This window comes from Piliocolobus tephrosceles, chromosome 21 (assembly GCF_002776525.5).
Source record: "Piliocolobus tephrosceles isolate RC106 chromosome 21, ASM277652v3, whole genome shotgun sequence".
NCBI classification, from domain to species: domain Eukaryota; kingdom Metazoa; phylum Chordata; class Mammalia; order Primates; family Cercopithecidae; genus Piliocolobus; species Piliocolobus tephrosceles.
The window spans coordinates 14,441,209-14,467,934 of record NC_045454.1 but is presented as its reverse complement, the minus strand read 5'-3'; the positions used below and the strand labels follow the sequence as shown (position 1 = coordinate 14,467,934).

The following is a 26,726-nucleotide window of genomic DNA, read 5'->3' as shown; positions in this document are numbered from 1 at the left end:
TTCATTTTATAATTCCTCTTCAAACTTGTTTAGTATGTTCTATCTTAATTGCTCTGTTTGTCCTTTTAAGAGAAGTAATCTTTTTCAATATGGTGGAGAGTTAGGAAACAATTTTGTGAGAGTAGCAGGGACAAGTTTTTGTATAAAACTTTGAAGACATTTTTATTTAGAGTTACCCACCAGAGCAACATAGATTTCAATCTTGCAGCTATTTGATTTCATGCTTTAAATTTATCTGGCACAACTCACGGGACCCCAATAGCGTTTATGTAAACCTGAGGATTAAAGGATTTATAAGGAGTTTCTTTTGGCCTGCAGTGTTTTGTTTTTACTTTTTTTAAGGTTGATAAAATGCCAGGGTGAAAGGGATAGCCAATTGTATTAGAGCATAAATACTCTTCCAATTATCTGGCACAGTGTCCAGTAAAGGTCCTTCACGGTACTACCAAACATTTTTTCAGGGGTAGCTAACCGCAGACTGATGGGCAAGCTCCTTTCCAGGAGCTTGAGCTTCTTGCATACTTTTATGCTTCCAAAGAACACCAAATTCTCCACTTGCCATGAGAGGCACGAAGTAAACTTGGCATTTAGAGGTGGAAGCTAGATTGCCCTTGGGGGCTGACCCACAGGGTGTCAAACTTTAGGAAACAGCAGAGAGAGAGAGCTCGGCATAATGGATTATCCCAAGCAGTGGGATTTTGGTAGGATTTAGGCTGTGGTAGAATCTTCCCCATAATGACTGATGGTCACAGCTGTGTGTGACCACACAGTCCATACTTGGTTGACAAGGAGACCACCCGAGTGGAAAGGGGACAATCTGGGCCTGTGTGCACAAGCATAACAGTCACTCTTATTTAAAGTGCGAATGGAATATTTAATCCATTCCAGCCAGGCATTTGCATTTTGATACCTTGTCTTCTTAATGGCTAAGGTTTGTTTTAGATCCTTCATCTTTACAATAGACACCCTAGTTTTATTATTAGGTATAGGAGTAATTGGAATGGGATCTAAACCTGAGGCTACTGAAGAAGGGGAAGATGGGGGAATAATGCATATCTTAAAAATGCCTAGGGGGTGTTTCCCATTTAAGTCAATCCCCATACCATAGAAGCAACTAAGGGCAGGTTTAGAGTTGGTTAAGGTGGAGGTGGTGCTAGAGAGAAGGAGAGAGTTACACTGATAAGGCTGGCAATTAGAAGGGGCAGTTCCTTTAGTGAAATAGATGAGGGGTTTTAGATCTGCACACACCTCTTCCGTGGAAGTCCAACCTTGCTCCTGAGTAGTCCAAAGGACATAGTCCCAGCTACTACAAGGTTGCCAGGCTGTAGGAGCAGAAAATTGGTGTCTCGGCTGCAGGTGCTCACAACAGTGAGTGCTAGGAGGAACTGTGTCAACTAGAGGGCTGGGGCATAAATACTTGTGTGAAAAGGTTAGCTGTCATTGATCCTTCACATCTTTACAAGGTATGAGAGAGCATGCATTAAAGGCAATGGTCTGAGTTGAGTCAGACTTAGTTACATTAATAACAAAAGGAGCTAGTAACAGAATCAGGAAAGGAAAGGAAGCAATATAGAAAGGATATGGAAATTAAGCTTTTTTGTTTTTTTTTAACTTTAACTTGGTAAGACTTGATCCCGGTACAGTAACCCATGATTCTGATGAGGAAGATGGTTTTTTGACTTGAGTATGACATCTTCTCTTGGCTGTGCGGACGGCAGTCTTGGTGGTCAACTGTACAGGATAAGGGCCTTCCCAGGCAGGCTCAAGTTTCCCTTCTTTTTACCCTTTGATGAGAATGTGGTCCCTGGGTTAGTACTGGTGAACTAGAAATTCTAGCGGTGGTGCCTGTGCTAAGAGACCTTTGATCTTAAGAGAAGAAAAGATAAAGGAGAGACCAAGTATATAATTTCTGAGGAACTGATCCTTAGTTTCAAACATAGGAACAGTAGCTGAGGAATGTAAATAAGGCAATCCATATAACATTTTATGTGGAGACAGGCCTGTGTCCTTTTGGGGAGCCGTCCTGGTCCTTAATAAAGCAATGGGAAGACATTTGGTTCATGGTAAACAAGTTTCTAGAATTAATTTAGTCAGATGATTCTTAAGGGTTTGATTTATTCTTTCTACTCATTCAGAGGATAAGGGATGCCAGGGAATATGATATTCCCATTCTATGTCTGGCACTTGGGCCAGATTTTTAATAATATGTGCAGTAAAATGGGTTTCATTGTTTAAGTCAATATTTTCTATTATTTCAAACTTGGGTATAATATGCTCAGTTAATGGTTTTACCATATTGCCTTACCAGTTTGTTTTACCAGTTGCCTTAGAAAAGGGGATGGCTTCTACCCAATGGGTAAGGTGATTATTACTAGCAGGTGTTTTAGCCAACTAATGGGTGGCATTTTAGTATAATCGACTTGGATGTTTTGGAATGGTCTTAACTCCAGAGTTCTTCCTCCGAGAGGTAATTTCCTTAAGGCATGTTTGTCAGTTTTCTTACAGATGAGACAGCCATTTGTGATCTGCCTGTCTAGAGTATAAATGCCAATACACCTAAAGACTCTGAGAACTGCGTCACATAGGGCCTGGGGACCCCAGTGAGTCCCTTGATGTAAATAGGATAATACTTCCCTCATAAAGGGTTTAGATAGCATCTCTCTTTGATTTGGAAGTATCCAGCTTTCTTCTGATTTTTTTTTTTTTTTTTTTTTTTTTTTGCTTTGGGATTTCAACTAATTTTTCTTTCTCAGCCAGGGAGAAGATAGGAACAACAGTAGGAGAAGGAAGGTGGGGAATTAAATGAAAAATGGGCATATCTAAGACTGCAGCCTTTTTGCCCATCTGATCTGCAAGCTTATTCCTTTGGCTCTCAAAGGAAAAATCATGTTGATGTCCAGGAGTGTGCATGATGGCTATCTCCTTTGGTAGCTGGAGGTTATTTAAGACATGAACTACTAATGACTTATGAGCAAGTACTTTGCCCCTACTATTTATAAGACCTTTTTCAGCCTAAATATTCCCAAATGTGTGTGTGCTGCCCTAAAGGCATACTTAGAATCTGTGTAAATAGTTTCTATCTGATCCTTTAAATATTTCAAGGCCTGACTGAGGGCAAATAATTTACAAGCTTGAGCAGAATAGTTATTGGGTAACTATCCTGATTTAATTTCCTCGAGTGTCTCTCTATCTACTACTGCATATTCACTGTGTTATTCCCCACTAAACACCCAGGGGGACTTGTCTATGAATAGGTGTTGCCCCCATCTATAGGGGGTTTCAGTTAAATCTGGCTGGACCTTTGTATGGTAGTCAATTCAGTTGAGGCACAAGTGTTCTGTCTGTAGCGATGGATTTCCCATCAGGAAACCTGCAGGGTTGAGTGAGTTATCTGTTGTTATGGTTAAGTCATTTAAGTCATCCTTTTTTTTTTTTTTTTTTTAACAGAATCGCCTTATATTCTAAAATTCTGGAATCAGTGGGTCATCTTCCTGCCTTTTGGCTCAAAATGGCCTTGACTTCATGAGATGTGCTCACGGTCAAATACCCGCCAAAGGTTATTTTTCTGCTTTTTCCTACTAATATCGCTGTGGCTACAATAGATTGAATACACTGGGGCCACCCACTGGCCATGGGATTTAAAAATCTTAGACAGAAAAGCTACTGGTTGTCACCGGCCTCCGTGTTCTTGAGTGAGCACCCCTAAGGCTACTCCATTACTTACATTAACAAAAAGGTGGAAGGGCTTCTTAAGACAAGGCAAAGCTAAAATGAGCAGACATTAGTCTATGCTTCAGTTTATTAATTTGATCTGCTTCTTTAGAGGACCATATAAGGGGGTCAGGCCCCTTATTAGCTAACTTTTCATATAATAATTTACTTCTTAATGCATAGGAGTCAATCCATAATCGGCAGTATATAATTACTCCTAAAAACTTTTTAAGTTCTTGTTTGATCTGGGACAGTGGCAGGGACACAATTCTTTCCACTCATTCAGGACCAATCTTCTTTTGCCGGTGCTAATTAAATGGCTCAAGTATTTGATCTGGTTCCACATATTGGAGCTTCTCTTTTGAGACTGGTAACCCTTCAGTGTATAAGTGATTTAGAAAATAGACGGTGTACTTATTTACTTTCTCTATATCCTCTCCAGATATAAGAATGATGTCATCCATGTGTTGAAGTAAATGTAGCTGTTTTGGGATAGCAGCCTTCTCTATTACTTTCTCTAAGGCATGACTAAAAGGGTTTGGTGAATCTGCGAATCCTGGAGACAGAACTGTCCATCTGTGTTGTTGCTTCTGCCCACTGTGGGGGTCCTCCCACTCAAAGGCAAACAGATCAGGCTGCTTTCTGCTAAAGGACATGCCCAGAAGGCATCCTTTAAATTTAAGACAGTGAACCACTGATGACTATATGGAATTTTACTTAGAATAGTGTAGGGATGGGCCAGGCGCGGTGGGTTACACCTGTTATCCCAGCACTTTGGGAGGCCGAGGCAGGCAGATCACGAGGTCAAGAGATTGAGACCATCCTGGCCAACTTGCTGAAACCCTGTCTCTACAAAAAATACAAAAATTAGCCGGGCATGGTTGAGGGTGCCTGTAGTCCCAGCTACTCGGGAGGCTGAGGCAAGAGAATCACTGGAACCCAGGAGGCAGACATTGCAGTGAGCCAAGATGGCACCACTGCACTCCAGCCTGGCGACAAAGCAAGAGTCTGTCTCCAAAAAAAAAAAAAAAAAAGTGTAGGGATTTGGCACGATTGGGTGAGTAATCTGCACTACTTCATTAACAGCTTTAAGATTTTGCACTAATCGGTATGACCTGTTAGGTTTCTTGACAGGTAAAATGGGAGTATTATAGGGATACAAGCAAGGCTTCAGGAGCCCATCTTTTATAAGTCTTTCTATTACAGGCTTCAACCCTATCCACCCTTCCAAGAAGATAGGATACCATTTATTCCTTACAATCTCCCCCTGGAGTCTTCAATTTTATTTGGATTGGGGGAATCTATAACCTCCTTCAGTTTCCTTCTTTTGACCAGCCACCAGTGGGAATTTTCAGCTTATTTGCTGTAGTTAGCAAATTTAGTGAGGTTAAGAACCCTCTTGGGGCCGGGCGCGGTGGCTCAAGCCTGTAATCCCAGCACTTTGGGAGGCCGAGACGGGCGGATCATGAGGTCAGGAGATCGAGACCATCCTGGCTAACACGGCGAAACCCCGTCTCTACTAAAAATACAAAAAACTAGCGGGGCAAGGTGGCGGGCGCCTGTAGTCCCAGCTACTCCGGAGGCTGAGGCAGGAGAATGGCGTAAAACCCGGGAGGCGGAGCTTGCAGTGAGCTGAGATCCGGCGCCACTGCACTCCAGCCCAGGAGACACAGCAAGACTCCGTCTCAAAAAAAAAAAAAAAAAAAACCCTCTTGGGCTAACCTGTAGACCAATACCTAATTTTACCATTAAATCTCTCCAAAGTCGATTAGTTTCTGCTTTAGGAATTAATAGGATTTGAATGTTAGTTGACCAGGCTTTATATTTTACCTTGGCACCTTCTAAAATCTTTTCTTTAAATCCTTCTCCCTTTACTCCAGAGACTAACAACTCCACTGAAGAATATGTTAACCCTGTTGGTGGAACACATAGGGAGGAGCGAGTCGTGCCTAAGTCGACTAAGAAAGTAATTGACTCATGCTTAGGTCCCACCTTTAAATTTATCAAGGACTCCTGGTGGGACTCGAGGTAGAAAAGAAAGAGCCCCTCACCCCCCCCCCCCCTTCCCCCATTCCTCCTCTTTAAAGGCAGGAATGAGCGGAGGAGCTCCCCCTGTAGTCTGTCTTAGGGAATTCTCTCTTAAAGTGGCCTAACTTTCCACAGTTGTAACATCTGTCTTGCCCTCCTTTTCTCCCTATTCCGGAACTTCCCTGTCTGTTCTTTTTCTTCTTATGTTTAAACCCTTTACAACACTTGCTATGACTGTTTTCCCTTCAATCTCGATTCTGTCTTCTGCCGTTTTACATTCCCAGCTGCCAGGGTGTCGGCTGAAATTTTGCTCTGGGACTGTTTGCCCTAGTAAATTTTGCCAAAATATTTTTGCCTGCTTTTCTTCGTCTCTCCTGACATATACTTTCTGTGCTTCCTCTAGAAGCTCTTTGATTGACCGATTTTCCCCTTTTCATTTTTTTGTAACTTCTTTGCTATATTAGGCTATTTGTGACAAAATGCAATTTTAGCATCCATTGTCCTAGGGGGCCATCTAGATCAAAATTAGCATACTTTTTCATTTGCTCTCTTAATCTGTTTAGAAATTGCATGGGCCTTTCGTCCTTCTGTTGTTGTACATCAAAGGCCTTAGTGAGACTTTGAGGTCAGGGTGCTGATTCTTTAATCCCTTTAACAATTAATTTTTGTAAATTTGTATATGGTCTTGGTGGGTTTCATTATTATTATCCCACTGTGGGTCTTCAGCGGGAAATTTAGTATTTGCTGCTGGATTATCTTGGCCAGCAGGGTGATCACGTTCCCAGGCTGCCATAGTGGCTCCGTGGATTATGTTTCGCTTCTCTTTTGAGAAGAGAATACCTAGGATCGGTATTAACTCCGTCCAGGTATACAACTGGGGACCTAAAAACTGGTCGATCTGTTCTGCCACGCCTTTTGGATCACTTAGCAGGGGCTTGAGCTCCCTCTTCAGGCCTCGGACCTCAGAGGCAGTTAAGGGAGCATTTATAAAGCCAATTGTGCCCCCTCCTTGTGGAACTTTGTTTTAGAGGGAAGAGCTGGGAATTCTGTTCTTTAGGAATGCAAGGAAAAGGAAGATTCTGAATGTCCCTTTTACATTGTTCTATCTCTTTTTAGAGCCTTCTTTTTGAGGAAGGACATTTAAATGGACAACGGGGATGATTAAGCCCCTGAGGCAATAATTTCTCGGGACCAGACGCCTCCGAGTTCAAAGTGATCCCTCCAGGGTGAGTGGGAGGCTTGAGTTCCGCCCGAGGAGGGGGAGGTGGGACTTCCGCCTGAGGAGGAGGAAGAGACAGCGCAGCTGGCTGCCGCGGAGCGTTGGGTTTCAGAAACATGGGACGATAATTTAAAGGATCCCTCTGACTGCCCTCAGGCCTTTTGTTTCTGTCTGTTACCTTCTTTAAGTCATTTAAGGGGTGAAGAAAGGCAGACCCTTGCTGCTAGCATAGGGGATAATCCATTTTTTTCTGGGGACACGGGGTTTTGGTTGTCAACTTACATTAACAATCCCCAGGACCTCAGCAGCTGTGTTGGAAGCCGAGTCTCCTCCCCATCTTCCTCTCATTGTGGGTGAAGAACTGGTGCCCAGCATAATGGGAGGAGGGCATCGTTGTCATCATCACACACACTGTTACTGTGACAGAGGAAAGGACTGGAATTGTGTGTCATCTGCACGGAGGACTCCGATTTTTTTTCCCCCTTGAGACAGGATCTCACTCTGTCACCCAGGCTGGAGTACAGTGGCACAGTCTTGGCTCACTGCACCCTTGACCTCCTGGACTCAGATGATCCTCCTCCCTCAGCCTTCTGAGTAGCTGGGACCACAGACGTACACCACCACAACAGGCACATTTTTTGTATTTTTTGTAGAGAAGTGGTTTCACTGTGTTGCCCAGGCTGGTTTCAAACTCCTGGGCTCAAGTGATCCTCCCACCTCGGCTTCCCAAAGTGCTGACATTACAGGCGCAAGCCACTGCGCCCGGCTTGGACTCTGATTTACATCTGGACAAAGGGAAAAGGTGGATGCCATAGAGGCAAGGGAGTGAATGGTACTAGACACGTTCTGTTTCCTTCTCCAGCTTCACTCTCTTCTTCTCTTCCCTCCCCTCTTCTCTGTTCTCTACTGTGAATGGTAGATCTATGGGGGCTGGATCAGTGGAGTCGCCTGCTTCCAGCCTCTAGGGGGGTTCAGTCAATGGGGAACCTCAACTGCAGACCAGAATGACGACATCAGTTTGGAATTTTAGTTCCCCACCTCCCTCCCCAGTATCATTGTGGGCTGGATGCATTTTTCAGCCTGAGATGGGAGCTCCTGTTAGGCAACCCTCTCTGAATATCTCTCTCTTTCTGTCTCTGGCTCTCTCTATTTCTGTCTGTGTATGTGTCTCTCTCTCTCTCTCCTCTGCAGATTCCAGCAGTGGCTCCTCTCCTCGCCCTTACTGGGCAATGGTGGTAAGAAAGACCCAACGGTAACAGTTCTGGGAAAATGCTAACCCATTTTCTTCTGGAGTTCTCTCAAGCCCTTATGTCAATTATCCCATGATAGGCAGATGCTACATAGCAACGTTTGGGTCAATGACGAATTGCATATAGAACGGTGATCTCCTAAGATGACAATATTGTATTTATGCTGTACCTTTTCTACGTTTAGATGTGTATAGATACACAAATACTTGTCGTAGTGTTACAATTGCCTGCAGTATTCACACCATAACATGCACTGCAGGCTTGTAGCCTAGGGGCAGTCAACTCTACCATCCATCCTGGGTGTGTGTTGGGCTGTACCATCTGGGTTTTTGTAAGTGCTCTCTACAATGCTCCGATGGCGAGTATCACCTAATGACACATTTCTCAAGACATATCCCTGTCATTAAGCAATGCATGACTATACTAACCTCTCCTGCAGTTGCTCAGATGGGACGAGCCACCTGTTTGTGCGAGGACCCTGGCTGCTAGGCTGGAAGCCTCATACGTCTCAGTGCATCTTCCCCTCCAGGTAATGGTGATGCCCCAATACTTTTGGCTGGAACACCCTGAAGTCTCTGCTACCATCCAAGCTGGTTTGGAGACGTGAACCAGACCAATAAAGGGCGGGCTTTGGATGATCATTTTTTCATTAGGTTCCTCTCCTCCCCCACGCTAGATCCCTGGGTGTCCTGCTGTCCCCTCATATGGAGAAACCCCAGCACTGGGAGAAAGGACAAGGTCTTTATTATTCAGATACATGCAGCCACTCCTCCAACGTCCCCTCTCCCATAGGGCAAGTGCAGCTGCTCCAGGCTCTCCCCAGTGTCGCTATTAGGTGAGTAGACATGAATGATTGTGTGTGGGGAAGATAATTCATGGGCAGGATGGGAAAAGAATTTGGTGTCCAAGACCATTAGGTTACGAGGTCAGAGGGACGGTTGAGTGTGGTGGTCAGCAGGGGTGAAGAATCGTGGGGGCAATGGAGTTAGCAGGAAGGGCAAAGACCCCCCACCACAGTGCCAGGGCCAGTGCCAGCCCCACCTCTCTCATCTTCACCCTTCTCACGCACAGAGAAGATCCCGATTTGTCTGGCGTGGTTCAACAAGGAGCTGGAAGGTTGGGCCACACAGCCCTGAATGCCCATTGTGGTGGTCACCCCACCTAGAGGGAGAAGACCAAGTCAGAAAGGACACAAAGTACAGCCCAGCCAAATTTGTGAACCCAGGAGTCCAGGCCCCATACCCTCCTCTCTCAGTCCCAGAAGTCCAGGCCCCAGCCCCTTCTCCCTCAGACTCAGGAGTCCAGGCCCCCAGTCCTCCCTCCTCAGATCAAGGAGCCTAGACCCCTAGGTCATCCTCCCTTAGACCTAGGAGTACAGGACCCCAGCCCCTCAGACCCAGGAGTCCAGGCCCTGAGTCCCTCCTCCCTCAGACCCAGGAGCCCAGGCCCCCACCCCCTCCTCCCTGAAACCCAAGAGCCCAGAGCCCCAGCTTCCTCCTCCCTCAGTCCCAGGAGCCCAGGACACCAGCACCTTCCTGCTTGGGGCCCTGCTTGCAGCACTCACCTCCTGAGAGACTAATGTACCCATCATAACAATGAGTGGTGCCCCTGGGGCAGGTCTTTACTGGAGAGTCACTTGAGCAGGTTCCAAAGGGCTGCGCACAGGTAAGACACTGGTGGTCTCCTGGCTCAGGGGCACCTGGGGAGCAGAGGGAAGGTGGGAGTATGTGACTTGTGCTCAGAGCAGCCACCCACTTTCGACCAGAGTGTCTGTGTGTCTGGGCCTCATTTCTCCATGGTCCTGGATCCCATACCTTGAGGAGGGAGAGAGTTCAGCAGGACGCTGCTGCTGTTGGCACCATTGCACAGGTCTGAGGAGCAGAAGTGGGCATAGGAGGCCACGAGCACCCCAGGAGGGGTTGAGTGGATGGAGGTCTTCTGGGAATTTTGAGCCCCAACAGCGCTGCAGCCTTTGCTCCACACCAGGGTCGATGTGACTCCTAAGGGTGAGAGGGAAAGCTGGGCTGGGGGACTGGACAGCTCCCAGGTCAATAGGGGCTCCAGAACTGGACTCCCTACCCTCAATACCCCTCAGGCAGAGGGTGAATACCCTGATCACAACTGCATGGGTCATGTTTAGCATGGGGCAAAGACGAAGGCCAGGGCCTGGGTCCTCCCCGAAGCTCTGCTTCCTCCCAGTTGTCACTCAAACGTCACCTTCTCCATGAGTCTCCCCTGAACACTCAGCTTAATATGGTAGCCTTCACCTCACTTTTCCTATCTCCTTTTCCTTGCCAGATTTCTCTCCAGAGCTGGGATCTCCATCCCTATACTTTGCTGCTTTTTGTTTGTTTCCTGTTTCTCAAGGTATATAAAGCTGCAGGAATACAGATGGGATTGGATCTGCAGCACCTAAGACAAATGCTGGATAAACATTTTCAGACTGTATGAAGCCACTGAGATTCCTCAGTGTTGGCACGGCTCTCCGCCCTGGGCAGGGATTACCGCATACATCGTCACCCCTACCCAGAAAAGCAGACACCGTCATTCCCACTGCTTCACCCCCAGTTGTCATAAGGGGAACCCAAGATCCAGAGAGAAGAATAGTTGAATTGAAAATTGCAGATGTGGAGGAAACTGAGCAGGAAATTCAGGGGAAAGAATCCAGTGGGGTGGAGGGAGCTGCCAGGGACCTGGGACAAGTGTTTGTCTTCTACCTCAGTCCACGCACCTACATCTATGAGCAGCAGCGTCTCCTGACACACCTGGCCCGCCTCGCATATCACGGTATTAGATATGGTCCATCCAATGGGTACTTGAGTCAAGTTTTCCTGCTTCTGCAAAGAGTTCCCTCGATGACAGGTCAGAAAATCTGGGGAGAGGAAACCCAGGGTCTGTGTAAGCCAGGAACCGACCATGTCTGTCCCTCCAGGTCCTCCGCTACGGAAGGTGATCTTGCTCTTGAGTCACACTCCAGGTGACCAGGCCACAGAGTCCCTCAACTACGGATTCAGAAAGGACTTGGGAGTCCAAACCCCACCCTCATTGCTCCCCCCGTTTCTACTTGAACATCCACAGGGACATCCTCTCACAGCCCTGTGGGAATGGTCGTTCCTTGCTTCAGCTGTGAGAGCAATGGAAGCTCTTCCTTATCCTCTGCCCATCTCTGCTTCCCCATCTGAACTTTAAGGTCCTCATTTCAATAATAAGGAAGACAGCCTGAGACCTTTCTCATACCTTTCAGTTGCAAAGCTCTATGTTCCAAACAAACGATGCGGAGGGCCAGGGTGGGCTGAGCACTGCCTCTGCACCTGGCTGATGTCATTGCTTCCCACAGATCCACCTAGCTAAGGTCCCAGGGAGCTCAGCTTATCTGGGATGCCTCATTTCCCCACAGCACCTCAACAGTAGGTGGGGCGATCACAATCAGCACCCTCATTTGCAACAAGGGAAACAGGCAGGATTGCTCAGTAGCCGCCCGTGCCACACAGCTTGTGAGCAGCAGAGGTAGGCTGGGAACCCAGGGACTCTGGACCCTCAGGGTCGGGGTTGAGGGCAGGAGGGAGACAGGTACTGATGACCATCCTCGGCTACCTTGGCCCCGAGGCCCTCAAGGCTCTAGTGTGAAACCACAGCCCCCGGCCTTCCCCCATGGCCATCACAGAGCAGGGGGCATCTGTCCCATGATGCAGGGACTCTTAGACTGAACCCCCAGCTTCCACCAACACATGCGACCTGCAGAATGGATGTCACCCCGGAGGGCTGCTCCTTTGCATGCTTCACAGATGACAAAATCAAAATCATGGCTCCTGCTCTCTTCTGTCCCCACTCCCATCTCCCCTACTTATACCTGTGGTGGCTCATCTCTGCCAGCCTAGCTGAAAAGGTTGGTGGTGTCCTTGACCACTCCCTTTCTCTCCCATGTTGTGTTCCTCAAGAAATTCTACTGGCTTGAGCTGCAGAAAATCTTCAAAACCCAACCCCACATCACCACCTCTGCTGCTTCCACCCAGGCCAACCCCCCTTGGCTCCCACCTGACTCCCGGGGCTCTCCCTGTGCCTGCCTGCCACTCTTCCCCTTGCTGCATTCTCTGCACACCAGGCAGAGGGAGGCTGGGTAAACCTAAGTCAGTTCATGTCACTCCTCTGCTCTGAAGACTCCAGGAGTTCCCCATTCTGGAGAATAAAATTCTAAGCCCTTCCAATGGCCCGGGAGGCCTGATAAGATGCAGCCACCTCCCCGCTCCATGCAGGTGTCCTACTCCGCTCCCTCCATCACTCTGCTCTGCCCAGGTGCTTCTGGCAGGCACTCACCCACCTCAAGGCCTTTGCATCTGCTTCCGCCCCCTGTCTGCAACCATCCCCTCCTCTTCCCCAAATCCAGGGAAAGAGGTTCCATGAGATATGGAGACTTTTGATCCTCATGTGAAGCTGAGGCTGGAAAGCTGTTTCAGCGGCAGAGCAGGGCCTGGGACCCACGTGTCCCCGATTCAGACGCGGGCTCTTCCCTGCTCTCTCACTGGGACCGCTGCCCAGCTCCTCTAGGGGCAGCCAGGGCCTTATCTGCCCAGGACTTCTTGGTTCTTCACAAGGGGCTGCTGCCATGGCCCCTTTTAGTAACCTGTGTCCTTGCACCCAGCCCTCCCACTGCTGTGGCTTCTTGTAAGCGGTTCTATCATCCTGGAGCCTCTTCTCTCCCGCACTTGGTCCCCAACATCTTGTTCCCCCAGTTTCTGATGCCTGGTCTTGTGATGCTCACTGTCTGCTAAGCTGCTGAACTGCACTTCACCAGGGAAGGCAAAACAGCCTCCAAGATCTGGCTCCAGTGTTGAAAGCAGAACATGAATCTCTATTAACAGCACCGATTTGTACGTAATAGCTGTGTTTTATGTGGTGTGTGTGTGTGTAGTGTGTGCGCGTGGGGTGTGAGGGTGCGTGATGTCTGCAGATGTGTGTGCTGTGAGTGGGTAGTATACATGTGTGTGGGTGTGGTTGTATGGGGTGTGTGGTGTGTTCATGGTATGTGTGATGCATGCATGTATAGACATACTATGTGTGATGTATTTGGTATGTGTTTGTTTTGTGTGTGTGGTGTGGTGTGTGTTCTGTGTATCTGTGTTTTCTTTGCATGTGGTGTGTGTGACATACCAGGTGTGTTGTGTGTATTGTGTGTTGTGTGGTATGTGTTGCATGTCCGATGAGAGGGAGTGTGTTTGGTGCCTGACATGCAGTGTGTGTGCCACATACACACTACATATACACATAGTAATTGTGCAATTCTGTGATGCATTTGTGTGTGTTGTGCATATTGTACGCTCTGTGTGTGATTTGTGTTTCATATGCGGTATGTCAGGGGTATGGGGGAGTGTGTGTGTGGTATGTGATGTGTGGTGTGGATGTGGCATGGTGTGATGCATTGGTATCTCCTGTGCTTATTGTGGGCTGTGTGTGGCATAAGTTGCATCTGATTTGTTTCTGAAATACCTTCTGGATTATCAGTGTCACCTGGTTCCAGAGACCAGGGCCAGACTGTTAACACCAGTATCAGTCAAAAGGAAAGATAAATGGCTCAGACCCTGCCCTTCCTTGCTCCACAATCTTCCATGGCTCCCCTGCCTTCAGGAGATGGTCCACCCCTGAGTCTGGCTTTTCGGGTACTTGAGCAACCACCAGGTTCCCGCTTACCTCTCCCTCACCCACCAGTATCCATTCCAAAGGCATGCCAAGTCATTTCCTCCTCAGCCTCACACCTGCTGTGCCTTTGGCTTGGGGCAGCTCCCTCCTCGACACCACACCCACCTTGTCCACCTGGAAAACTTCTAATCACCCCCAATCCCAGCTGTACCCCCTCATCTTGATGAGTCCTTCTCAGGTGGAGTGATGGACTCTTCTTGAAAACTGCAGGCTCACTCCCACCTGCAGGCCTATGCAGCTGCTACACGCTGTTCCCTCTGCCACCAATGTCCTCTTCCTCTTCTACCAATAAGCTGTAGATCATCTTTAACACACAGTTCACAGGCCACCTCCTCTGTAAAGCCCTCCTTACTCTCTATCCCAACAACATCAGTATCTTCCTCCTCTGAGCTGCCCCAGGCCCCACATCCCCATTTGCAACAGCCCTGATCACCGCAAGCTGTGACCATCTGTGTCTGTGGCACCTGCCCCTCCTAGTCCTGGAGGCCCTTCAGGTAGAAACAGGGTCTGACTCATTAGGGGACTTTGCATGTCCTCACTTGAGCAAACACCTCCTGGTACCCTTCCTGAGCCACCCAAGGCTGGAAACCCTGGTGCCCGTGATACCAAGCCCGTGGCTTCAGGCTCCCAGCCTAGCCAGGGAGAAACAGCCAAATACACAGAGGAGGGTGTGCGGAACTCACACAACTCCCTCTTCTAAACTCTAAGGGTTAGTATGATGTGGGCAGACAAGGAAACAGAGGCACGGGTAGGGAAAGACTTTGCTCCTAGGAGGGAAGCTGGGATTCCTATAAGACCCCCGCCTCCCCAGCATGGCTTCCCGTCGCCTTGGAGCCCTTCTTATGGAGACGTTCCCTGGCACTCTCCTCCATGGCAGCACCGAAATGGGTAAGTGGGGACCCTCTCAGTGTCCTCGTTTAACTCTTGCTTTCTCTGTCACACCTGAAGTGCCCTTGATTTTGTCTCTCACGTTCTCTCCTGTGCACGCAAGGCTGCTGGGGCACTCCAGCACCATGGGCAGGGTGGGGGCTGGTGAGGGTGGCAGAGAGGCTACGGTGGCCTAGGGAAGTGGGAGACCTAGGGTTACGCAAGGTCACGGGTGTGGAGACACAGAAATTGAAGCAACCAGTCACTCTCAGCAGCATGAGAGCCAGCAGGGGCCCCAGCACTCACTGTTGCCTAAAGTCTCATGCCAAGCAACCCACCCTGCACCCTTGACCTTCCTCCTACTGACTTTGGTGTGATGGCTCTGGATGCCCCATGTGTCATCGTGCCCCGAGGCTGCAGTGCAGGGTACAGCCTAGGGGTGGGACTCACCTTTGGTATTGCAGTTCTCAGTCACCCGCAGGGGCCCAATTTCCTGCGTCCCATTGAGCAGGTTGCAACTTGGCTGGGGCATGCATCCCTGGACTCTCAGATTGGAGATGATGCCTCCTGCAGAAAGGGGGAGGGAGGGAGAGTCAGTGATGCTGCCTTGAGGACCACTCAACCCTCAGAGGCAGGCATAGCTCCAGGAAGCCAGACCCACCCTCCTCTGGGTCTCATGCCTCGCCTCAGCTCACCCTCACTCCCCAGAGACTAAGATCTCAGTCCCCAAACCTTCCCGTTCAGTCCCCTCAGGGACCCCGATGTCCCAGGCTTACCTCCCCTGAGCCTGAGGAGGCCATTATAACAGTGTGTGGTCCCCTTGGGGCACATCTCTTCTGTTGTCCCCTCCAGACAGCCTTCCATAGACAAGCAGACTGGGCACCTCAAGGATCCTGGCTCTAGGGAAGTGACAGACAGAGTGAGGGGGCACTGAGAGGGCACTGGATTTGATCAGATACTTTCTCTGCACCCCACTTTTGCTGGCCTCAGGAGTCAACCTGCTCAGTCTTCCCAAAGGGGCCTTCTGCAGCTCCCATCATGAGATCTGGATGTGGGAAAATAAAGAAGTGTAACCTATGAAAGAGGAAGGGAGAGAGAACAGGAGGTCTGGGTAGAGGCACCAGGACTGGGTACAGAAAGTGGTCTTGGCTGGGTGTGGTGGGTCTCGCCTGTAATCCCAGCACTATGGGAGGCCGAGGCAGGCAGATCACAAGGTTAGGAGTTTAAGACCAGCCTAGCCAACATAGTAAAACCCTGACTCTACTAAAAATACAAAAATTAGCTGGGCGTGGTGGCTGGCGCCTCTTGTCCCAGCTACTTGGGAGGCTGATGCAGGAGAATCGCTTGAACCCAGGAATCGGAGGTTGCAGTGAGCCAAGATTGCACCGCTGCACTCCAGCCTGGTCAACACAACGAGACTATGAGAAAGAAAGAAAAAAGAAAAGAAAGCAGAAAGACAAGAAAGAGAGAGAGAGAAAGAAAGAAAGAAAAGAAGAAAGAAGGAAGGAAAGAAAGGAAAGAGAAAGAAAGAAAGGAGAGAGAGAGAAAGAAAGAAAAGAAAGAAAAGAAAAGAAAGAAAGGAAGAAAGAGAAAGAAAGAAAGAGAGAAAGAAGTTGTTGGTGGGAAGCTGGGTGGAGGAGGGGCCTGCTGAGGCCTGATATACACTCAGACATGGTCAGGTCTGAACCTTTCAACAAAGTCTGGCCTTCCGAGGGGAGACACAGAAGCAGACTCATTGGTCAGGGGAAGGAGGGGATGTCCTGGAACGAGCCAGTGCCTTCACCTGCAAGGGCTGCTAAACCTCCAAGAACAGGAGACTTCTGTATCCACAAGCTGTTCCAATAAAAGAAGTGCAAAACATCTCCCCAGACTCTTCATAACACCAGACAAGGAAAGTGGAAAGTTTCAATTCAGTCTCCTTTAGGAAGAGGAAATAGCAAAAAACCTGCAGGAGAACTTCTTGAACCAAACGCAACAGAATAAAAATAAAAAATAAAAAATAAAACTGAATGCAGGATGACCCAGTTAATGGTGATTTCTTATCAGAAATTCCTCCTGTTTGCTCTTAGAAGAGGAGGGGTGCGGCGAGTCCTGGGTGGCAGAGGTGGGTGGGAGGGACCAGGAGTGAGTGGAGAGGGATGGAAAGGGAGAAGGGTGGGGCGGTGGCCAGGGAGCAGTCAGGGGAGAGATGGAGCGAGCGAGGGGCAGGATAGCCAGCGAGGGTGGGAGGGACTCCGTAACAGCCCCTCTGTGCTCAGCAGAACCCCTCCTGACAGCCCCTCCCTCTCTTCCGACCCTCGGGCAGGCACCTGCTGGGGGCTGCGGGGTCCAAAGCGGGGCAGTGGTAACTAGGTTGTTGCAGAAGTCCTTATGGCGGCACACATAGGTGTAGGAGACCACGGAGAGGCCGGGGCCCATTCGGTGCTCAGTGACGCGGGGCTCCTGGTCCTTGGCCTCAGTGCAGCCCTTGGTGAGCACCATGCTCGCTAGGGGTCCTGGACCGAGAGAGGGAGGCAAGCGAGGATGAAGGTCAGGTTTCCAGGGTCCCGGAGGGAGATGCTGCTACATTGCTTAGGCTGAGACGCTATAAAGGGGATCACTAGGATCCTAGGGGTCGCTCCTCCCGGAGGGGTGGCTCCCAAGTCACTGCACAGGGATCGAGGGACTGAGGGAACAGGGCGGGGTCTCTGCACCCCAGGGCCTTCTCACCGCTCTCAATGAGCACCATGGTGTCCTGGCACCCCAAGCCGCTGTCACAGCTGATCTCCTTAGGGGTCCAGTGCAGGGGCAACTCGGACACATTCCACACGTCGTGAGCTGTCCCAAACTGGCAGAGCAGCGCCTGCACTCCTGGAGTGGCAAGAGCAAATGCATCTCAGCAGGGTTCCCTTGCCCAGCCTCCAGGGAGGTCCCCTATAGGCTAGGGTCATCACTCACCTGGCAGTGGGAAGGTGACCCCCAGGAGGGCCAGCAGTAACACCGGGCTCATGACCCGTCTGTGGCTAAAAATCTCCTTCTGCTTTTTCACCAGGAAACAAGTCCTTTATACCAGCCCTTAAGCAGCCAGCTCAGGAAAGGGTGGGGAGGAGAGGGCCTTGCTAAATGGAGGCCTGGGCCCCACCCCAAGTCTCGACTGCCCCACCGGCCTATCAGGGACCCCCTTTCTTCCTCAGACCTTCAGGTCCAGGCCCCCAGCCCATCCTCCCTCAGATGGAGGGTCCAGGACACCCAGCCCCTCAGCCACTCCTCCTTCAGACCCAGGGGTTCAGACCCAGTGGTCCAGACCCCCAGACCCTCTTCCCTCAGACCCAGGACTCCAGGCCCCCAAGCCCTCCACAATTAGAAACCGTAGCATCTTCACCCTAGGGTCCCCCTGGTCCAGACTCCCAGCCCTCTTTCCTCCTGAGGCCAGCTATGTTGATCGCCACCCCCACCCTGTTTCTCCAGTAGTTTGGGAAGGCAGTTCCCTCATTTCTCATGGGCTTCCTGGCCACCTCTGTACCCCAGATGGGGAAATGACCCAACTACCTGTGGGGATGCTGTGCAGTGGCCATCGACTTGTCCCCATGTCTTCCGGTCTAGTTTCTACCCTCCACTGGCTTCCCACTTCTCTGTTCTTTCTCTTTCCTTCCCATATTGCTTTTCTTTTGATTCTCCTTTTTATGTTTTTCTCTCATGCTTTCTCTTCTATTCTCTACCCTCACAGTACAACATAGTCCCCAATTTCCTACCGTCAGGAAAGTCCCCAATTTCCCACCATCAGGAAAAACTTGGCCAGAGGTGGAGTGGAGACTGAATATCTATGAAAGAATTAGGATATATTTGAAAAATGCAACATCTATTTGCTGCAAGCCAATGGCAGAGCAGTGGTGTGCTGAAAAACTTACAGAAAAACAATACCCACAAATTCTGCCTCGTAGTGTTGGCCTATTTCTCTGGTGTAAATACTCATAGCATGTCTGATTTTAAGCTACCAACAGTTTACCAACCGGGCTGATGAAATCCCTAGCTATTTAACCATTGGCCTTTCCAGGGCTGTACAAATCAGCTGTAACACACTGGGGAGGAGGAAGACAGGAAGGAACCAGGGTTATCTGTCAGTGACTACAGAGGGATGTTGGGGTGTCTGTGACGGAGAGAGGAGAAACAGAAGAGGGAAAGCGAGGGCAGGAATAGCAGAGAAAGAGAAATGAATGTAACTTGCAATTATATGTTTATTTTTGACATCTCTATAGATTTTATCTTTATTTGTCTTTGCAAGTTTAATATTTGCCACACAGACAGGGAAGTATTTGTCAAATCTCCTGCTATGTCTCCACCACCTACATGGCATATAGTACATGTCCAGTAATTTATTTTTTTTTTTTTTTAGAAACAGAGTCTTGCTTTCACCTATGCTGGAGTACAGTGGTGCAATCGTAGCTCACTGCAGCTCACTACAGCCTCCATCTTCTGGACTCAAGTAACCCTCCCAACTCAGCCTCCCCAGTACCTTGGACTACAGGTGTGAAGGGGTGGCCTGCCCCTCCACACCTGTGGGTGCTTCTCGTTAGGTGGAAGGAGACTTGAGAAAAGAAATAAGACACAGAGACAAAGTATAGAGAAAGAAAAGCGGGGCCCAGGGGACCAGTGCTATGCTTACAGAGGACCCACACTGGCACCGGTCTCTGAGTTCCCTCAGCATTTATTGCTCAAAAGATAAGGGCGTAAATCAGCAGTAAGACATACAGATACATGGAGATGTTCCATTTGCCCAGGGACGGGCAGGAGACAGATGTTTTTCTTTTACTGAGATTTAAGAGAATGGTACTGACCTTCAACCACAAGCAGGCTTTAAGTATTTGCCTAACAAAGCACATTCCTTACAGCCCAAAATCCTTTAAACCTTAATTACCACAGCGATGTCTCTAGCAAGGACAAGATTGGGGGTAGAGTCACAGATTAACAGCATCTCAAATACAGAGCCAAATGGAGTCTCTTAAACTTACTTCTATCTATAATACAGTAACAGGCAGACCCCTCTTTTCCCCACACAGGTGCGCACCACCATGTCTGGCTAATTTTTGTATTTCATGCAGAGATACGGTCTCACTATGTTGCCCAGGCTGGTCTTGAACTCCTGGGCTCAGGTTATCCTCCCTCCTTGGCCTCCCAAAGTGCTGGAAGTAGAAGCATGAGCCACCAAGCCCCAGCCTCAATAAATATTTATTGAATGAATGAATGAATGAATGAATGAATGAAAAGGGAAAGAGCAGAGCCCTCACTCCATTTGTACAGGTTGTGCACCCTAGAAATCTTGCCCCCTCCCCAGCAATTCACATTGTCATTGTGTGAATGGTGCCCTGGAATTGTGCATGGCCTAAAGCAATGTCCCTGATGGAAGAGGGAAGGGAAGGGTGGGCAAAGAGGCAAACAGAGTCACAGGTACTCAATTCAATGTGTTACTTTAACATACATGTGGTCAACAATCTTATGAAAAAAAGCTCAACATCACTGATCGTTAGAGAAATACAAATCAAAACCACAATGAAATACACCCTCACACCAGTCGGAATGACTAATATTAAAAAGTCAAAAAGTTACGCATGCTGGGAGAAAAAGGTACACTTAGACATTGTTGCTGGAAGTGTGTATTAGTTCATCCATTGTGGAAGACAGTGTGGCAATTCCTCAAAGACCTAAAAACAGAAATACCACTTGACTGAGCAATCTCATTAATGGGTATATACCCAAAGGAATATAAATCATTCTATTATAAAGATGCATGCATATGTATGTTCATTGCACCACTATTCACAATAGCAAAGACACGGAATCAATAGAAATGCCCATCAATGGCAGATTGGATAAAGAGAATGTGGTACACATACACCATGGAATACTATGCAGCCATAAAAAAGAATGAGATAATATACATGGCAGGAACACGAATGGAGCTGGAGGCCATTGTCCTTTTCTGACTAATACAGCCACAGAAAACCAAATACCACATGTCCTCGCTTATAAGTGGAAGCTAAATGATGAGAACACATGGACACATAGAGGGGAACAACACACACTGAAGCCTATCAGAGGGTGGAGGGTGGGAGGAGGAGGAGGAGGAAGAGGATCAGGAAAAGTAACTACTGGGTACTAGGCTTAATACCTCAGGGATGAAATAATCTGTACAACAAACCCCCATGACACAAGTTTGCCTATATATTAATAACAAACCTGCACACGTACTTCTGAACTAAAATAAAAGTTAAATTTTAAAGAAAGTCTTGCTTTAATCAACAAATGTTTACTGAGGTTGGAATATGTGCTAGACACCATCCTAGTAGCTGGGGATACAGAGAAGCAAAGAAGAAGGAGGCCGCTGCTTTTTGTCAAGCTCACAGCCTATGAAGGGGCAGACTCTAAACCAACACAGAAGCATGAAAAATATTAGGTGGTTCAGGGTGCTGGGTAGAGAGTGAAAACCTGGTGAGGTGAAAGTAGACAACTGAACTGGCTGCTTTGGCTAGTAGGAAATCAGTGAGGGCCTTCCTAAGGAGGTGGCATTTAGCTGTGAGCAGAATGGGGGAAAAAAAAAGAGCCAGCCCTGGAAGGACATGCAGAAAGAGCATTCCAGGCAGGGGAGGAGCAGGTGCAAAGGCCATGAGGTGAGATCCACCTTGGTTTAGGTAAGAATTAGAAAGAGATGCCAGGCCTGGGCATGGTGGCTCACACCTGTAATCCCAGCACTTTGTGAGGCTGAGGTGGGTGGATCACTTGAGCTCAGAAGCTCAAGACCAGCCTAGGCAACATGGTGAAACCCCATCTCTACCAAAAATACAAAAAAATTGGTGAGGCATAGTGGCATGTGTCTGTAGTCCCAGCTACTCAGGAGGCTGAGGTGAGAGGATCACTTGAACCTGGGAGTCAGAGGTTGCAATGAGCCAAGATCGTACCACTGCACTCCAGCCTGGGTAACATGGCAAAACCCATCTCAAAAAAAAAAAAAAAAAAATGCCAGGTGCGGTGGTGCACACCTGTAGTCCCAGCTACTCAGGAGTCTGAGATGGGAGGATCACCTGAGTCCAGGAGATCAAGGTTACAGTAAGCTGAAATCGCACCACTGCACTCTAGCCAGCAAGGAGCAAGACCCTGTCAATAGAAAAAAAAGAAAAGAAACGAGATAAGAAAAGAAAAGAAGGAAGAAAGGAAAGAAAGAGAAAGGGAGAGGGAGAGGAAGGAGGGAGAGGGGAAGGAGGGAGCGGGGGAGGGAGGGAGGAAGGCAGGCAGGCAGGCAGGCAAGCGGGCAGGTGGTGGCTGAACTGTAGTGGGTGAGAGGGAGGGTGACACAGAGTGACAGGAGACTGGAACAGAAAGGTCTGATCAGGCTGCTCGGCTCAACTCTCCTGCTTCTGTCTGTGTGACCTTTGGCCATTCACTCTCCTCTCTGAACTTCCTTGTGCTCTTCTGTAAACCGACACCATGGTCAACTGCACCCGATGGCTTGTGGTAAATATTAAGAGCCTTGTACCACTCAAAGTATGTTCTCAGCAAACAATGAACAGGGTGACCACTAGGAACCCTGACTGCTTCAGGCCGTTGTCTGAGCGCTCATTCAGGCACGGCCACAACAGTGAGAGAGAGCCTATTTTTAAAATTTATTTTTTAAAATTATGTATTCAGGGGGTCCATTTGCAGGTTTATTACATGAGTATATTGCATCGTGCTGTATCCTCTATTGAACTTGAAACTCAAACAGTGAGCATAGCGTCCAATAGGTCGATTTTCAACCCTTGGCTTCCTCCTTCCCTCCCGCCTTTTGGAGGTCTCCATGTCTATTATTACCATTTTTATGTCCATGAGTATCTAAGGTATAGCTCCCACTTAAAAGTGAGAACATGCAGTATTTGAGTTTCTGTTTCTGCATTAATTCACTTAGGATTATGTCCTCCAGCTGCATTCACGTTGCTGCAAAGAGCATGATTTTATTTTATTTTTATGGCTGCATAGGACCCCATTGTGTATCTGCACCACATTTTCTTTATCCAATCTACCAGTGATGGATATTTCAGTGGATTCCATGGCTTTGCTGCTGTGAATAGTGCTGTCATAAACATATAAGTGCAGGTATCTTTTGATAAAACAATTTCTTGTTCTTTGGGTAGATTTCTAGGAGTGGGATTGCTGGGTCGAATGATAGTTCTACTTTTAGTTCTTTGAGAAAGAGAGATCCAATTAACCGTCCAATTTTATTGGTGAAGAAAGTGAGCCCTAGAGGAGCTAAACAACTGCCGGGCGCGATGGATCATGCCTGTAATCCCAGCACTTTGGGAGGCCGAGGCGGGCAGATCACGAGGTCAGGAGATCGAGACCATCCTGGCTAACATGGTGAAACCCCGTCTCTACTAGAAAATACAAAAAATTAGCCGGCGTGGTGGCGGGCGCCTGTAGTCCCAGCTACTCGAGAGGTCAAGGCAGGAGAATGGCGTGAACCCGGGAGGCAAAGCTTGCAGTGAGCCAAGATAGCGCCACTGCACTCTAACCTGGGTGACAGAGCGAGACTCCATCTCAACAATAACAAAAAAAAATTACAAAAATTAGCCTGGTGTAGTGGCAGGCACCTGTAGTTCCCAGCTACTCCAGAGGCTGAGACAGGAGAATCACTTGAACCCAAGAAGCAGAGGTTGCAGTGAGCCAAGATCATGCCACTGCACTCCAACCTGGGCGGCAGAGCAAGACTCCGTCTCAAAAAAAAAAAGAAAAAAAAAATTTCAAACCTGCAGAAAAGCTGCAAGGACAGTACAGTATTCCCTTCACTGGATTACACCCACTCTTCACATTTTACTGTATTTGTTTATGCACACACGACGCATGCTTTTAAAATATTCTTAAATTTTAAAAACAAGGAGTAGACATTGTAACTATCACCACTAAGTGCTTCAGCAAGAACCTTCTTAAGATTATTCTTAAGGGGACAGGGCACGGTGACTCAGGCCTGTAATCCCAGCACTTTGGAAGGATCACTTGAGTTGAACAGGAGTTCAAGTGAACAGGAGTTCACTTGAACAGGAGTTCAAGACCAGCCTGGTCAACATGGTGAAACCCCATCTCTACTAAAAATATAAAAATTAACTGGACATGGTGACACACAACTGTAATCCCAGCTACTTGGGAGGCTGAGGCAGGAGAATCACTTGAAGCTGGTGGTGGAGGTTGCAGCAGTGAACCGAGATCACACCACTGCACTCCAGCCTCGGTGACAGAGCCAGGCTCTATCGCAAAAAAAAAAAAAAAAAAAAAAAAGTATAGATTATTCTTTTTTTCTTTCTCTCTTCTTTTTACATGGAGTTTCGCTCTCTCACCCAGACTGGAGTGAAGTGGCATGATCTCTCCTCACTGCAACCTCTGCCCCCTGGGTTCAAGCAATTCTCCTGTCCTAGCCTCCCGAGTAGCTGGGATTACAGGCACCTGCCACCTCACCAAGCTAATTTTTGTATTTACGGTACAGACAGAGTCTCACCATGTTGACCAGGCTTGTGCTGAGCTCTTGACCTCAGGTGATCCACCTGCCTCAGCCTCCCAAAGTGCTGGGATTACAGGTGTGAGACACCACACCCAGTCAGGTCTGTAAAAATCTTTTAAGTATAACTTTTTATTAAGTGCCGTAGATCCCTCCTCTTTATAACATAAAGTCCTATAAGCTGAATGCACATCAGTTTGCCATAGCAATAATTTGTCTTTGCTGGAACATGCTGGGTGCTTGGCAGATGAGGAGGCTGGAAGTGAAACCTTCAGATTACTCATGAGCGTCCTCAGCAGGCTGCACTGGAGGGGAAGAGTGCAAGTTGTTTATAAGGCCTGACTCGTGGCCCTGGCCATCATTTCCTGGCTTTGTGACTCCAGCTTTACTTCTCCTTCCCAGGGCTCAGTTTTCCTCTCCTTGAATGGGATGAATGGAAGCAGTTCTGGGTGCTGAACTGCCTGGGTGTAAAGGCTTCTTGTAATGGGCAGAGGAGTGGAGAGGAGGGCAGCAGGGGAGCTGGACCAAAAGCATCATGTGATTTGCCATGATCACGGAGAATTTTCTGGAAGTAGGTTGGGCATGATGTGTGCAAGGAGACAGAAGGGTCTCGTGGTGGGGAATAGGACATTCACATGGCCTCCATGGCTTACCTCACAGAGCACTTGTTAATTAACCAAGAATTTGACAAACAGGCATTAAAGACCTTCTGAATGTGACACACGACACCCAGCTAGAAGAACATTGCCAAAAATCATTAAAACTACTCTAATCATAAAGTCAGAGTCAGACACATCCAAGTGGTGGAAGACTTTACAAAAAAAAAAAAAGTGAACCATTCACTTTCAATGACATTAAAGAAAATGAAAGGTAGTTGGGGAGCACTCCTAGATTAAAGGGGAGTCCAGAGATGAGATGTAAACCAAAAGGTGTCTGAGACAGGTCTCCATCAGCTCAGAAACTTAGTTTGCCAAGGTTAAGGACATAGAAAAAACCATGCAATCATAGAAACAGACTGTGGTCTGCGCCCTTTTCCAAAGATAATTTTGAGGAATTCAATATTTAGAGTGGAAAAGCTGGCTGGAGGTGAAAGAAGGAGGGTGTGAAAGAAGGATCACCTGAAGTGAGGAGTTCAAGACCAGCCTGGCCAACACGGTGAAACCCCATCTCTACTAAAAATACAAAAATTAGCCAGGCATGGTGGCGTGTGCCTGTAATCCCAGCTACTCAGCTGAGGCAGGAGAATAGCTTGAACCTGGGAGGTGGAGGTTGCAGGGAGCCGAGACTGTGCCATTGCACTCTAGCCTGGGTGACAGAGTGAGACTCCGTCTCAAAAATAAAACAAAAGATCTTTACAGGCTTTCGTGTACTGACCAGAGGGGCAAAACTGAATGAAAGGATTACAACATGAGGTTGGCATTGCTGTGCACCTATATCCTTGAGTGCTGGTGGCCCTGTGGATTAGATCAACAATTTGGAAGCCAATTTGACATTAGACCAACAAAGTCCTTTGACCTGGAGTTTCATTTTGGCAAAAAATAGTCATAAATAAATAAATAAAATCCCTAAAAAGCATAAAGAGAAAGGAAGTTGTGCTATTTGGAAATTGTGGGCTTTGAGTAAAGAGGCTGACATTCTAGACCTGCTATCGTTTCACTATGACCTGAACAATTTACTTCTTCTTTTTAGCCTTCCATCTCTTCCTGCAAAATAAGGCAGGTTTTTCAATCTCTTCACCACACAGGAAAAGGAAACAGAAAAAGAAATAAATAAAGCCCACTCCAGGAGCAGTGGCTCACGCCTGCCATCCCAACATTCTGGGAGGCCAAGGCAGGCAGATCGCTTGAGCTCAGGAGTTCGTGGCCAGCCTGGGCAACATGGAGAAACCCCCTCTCTACCCAAAATACAAAAAAGTAACCAGGCCTGGTGGTGCACACCTGTAGTCCCAGGTACTCAGGAGGCTGAGGTGGAAAGATCTCTTGAGCCTGGGAAGTGGAGGTTGCAAAGAGCCAAAATTGCATCACTGCACTTCAGCCTGAATGACGGAGCAAGACCCCCTCTCAAAAAAGACAAAGAAAGAAATAGACAAAGCACAGTGCTGTCAGTGCTGTGGAACTAACATCTTAGGGTTGGTGGAGAGAGTGGACTTAGCACTTGTGGAAAGAGCCATATTTCCTGGGGGCCACAAGGCCACATATGCCCCATGCAGACTGACCGGGGAGTGTTTGATTTTTTCTTTTTTTAAAATTACTGTCCGGGCGCGGTGGCTCAAGCCTGTAATCCCAGCACTTTGGGAGGCCGAGACGGGCGGATCACGAGGTCAGCAGCTCAAGACCATCCTGGCTAACATGGTGAAACCCCATCTCTACTAAAAAATACAAAAAACTAGCCGGGCGAGGTGGCCGGCGCCTGTAGTCCCAGCTACTTGGGAGGCTGAGGCAGGAGAATGGCGTGAACCCAG

The 26,726-nt window shown here is 48.2% G+C and overlaps 1 protein-coding gene across 1 annotated transcript; it reads right to left on the bottom strand.

Annotated features, from left to right (window-relative positions):
* Positions 1-8,930: 8,930 nt before the first annotated feature.
* CD177 (CD177 molecule) lies at positions 8,931-17,855 on the bottom strand. Its single transcript, XM_023190549.2, has 9 exons — positions 17,707-17,855; positions 17,479-17,619; positions 17,079-17,264; positions 15,546-15,668; positions 15,220-15,336; positions 10,940-11,080; positions 10,023-10,208; positions 9,773-9,907; positions 8,931-9,369 (listed from the first exon to the last, which is right to left on the bottom strand). Exons 1-9 carry the CDS (start codon positions 17,756-17,758, stop codon positions 9,194-9,196), a joined length of 1,257 nt encoding a protein of 418 aa, XP_023046317.1. The 5' UTR covers positions 17,759-17,855; the 3' UTR covers positions 8,931-9,193.
* Positions 17,856-26,726: the final 8,871 nt, after the last annotated feature.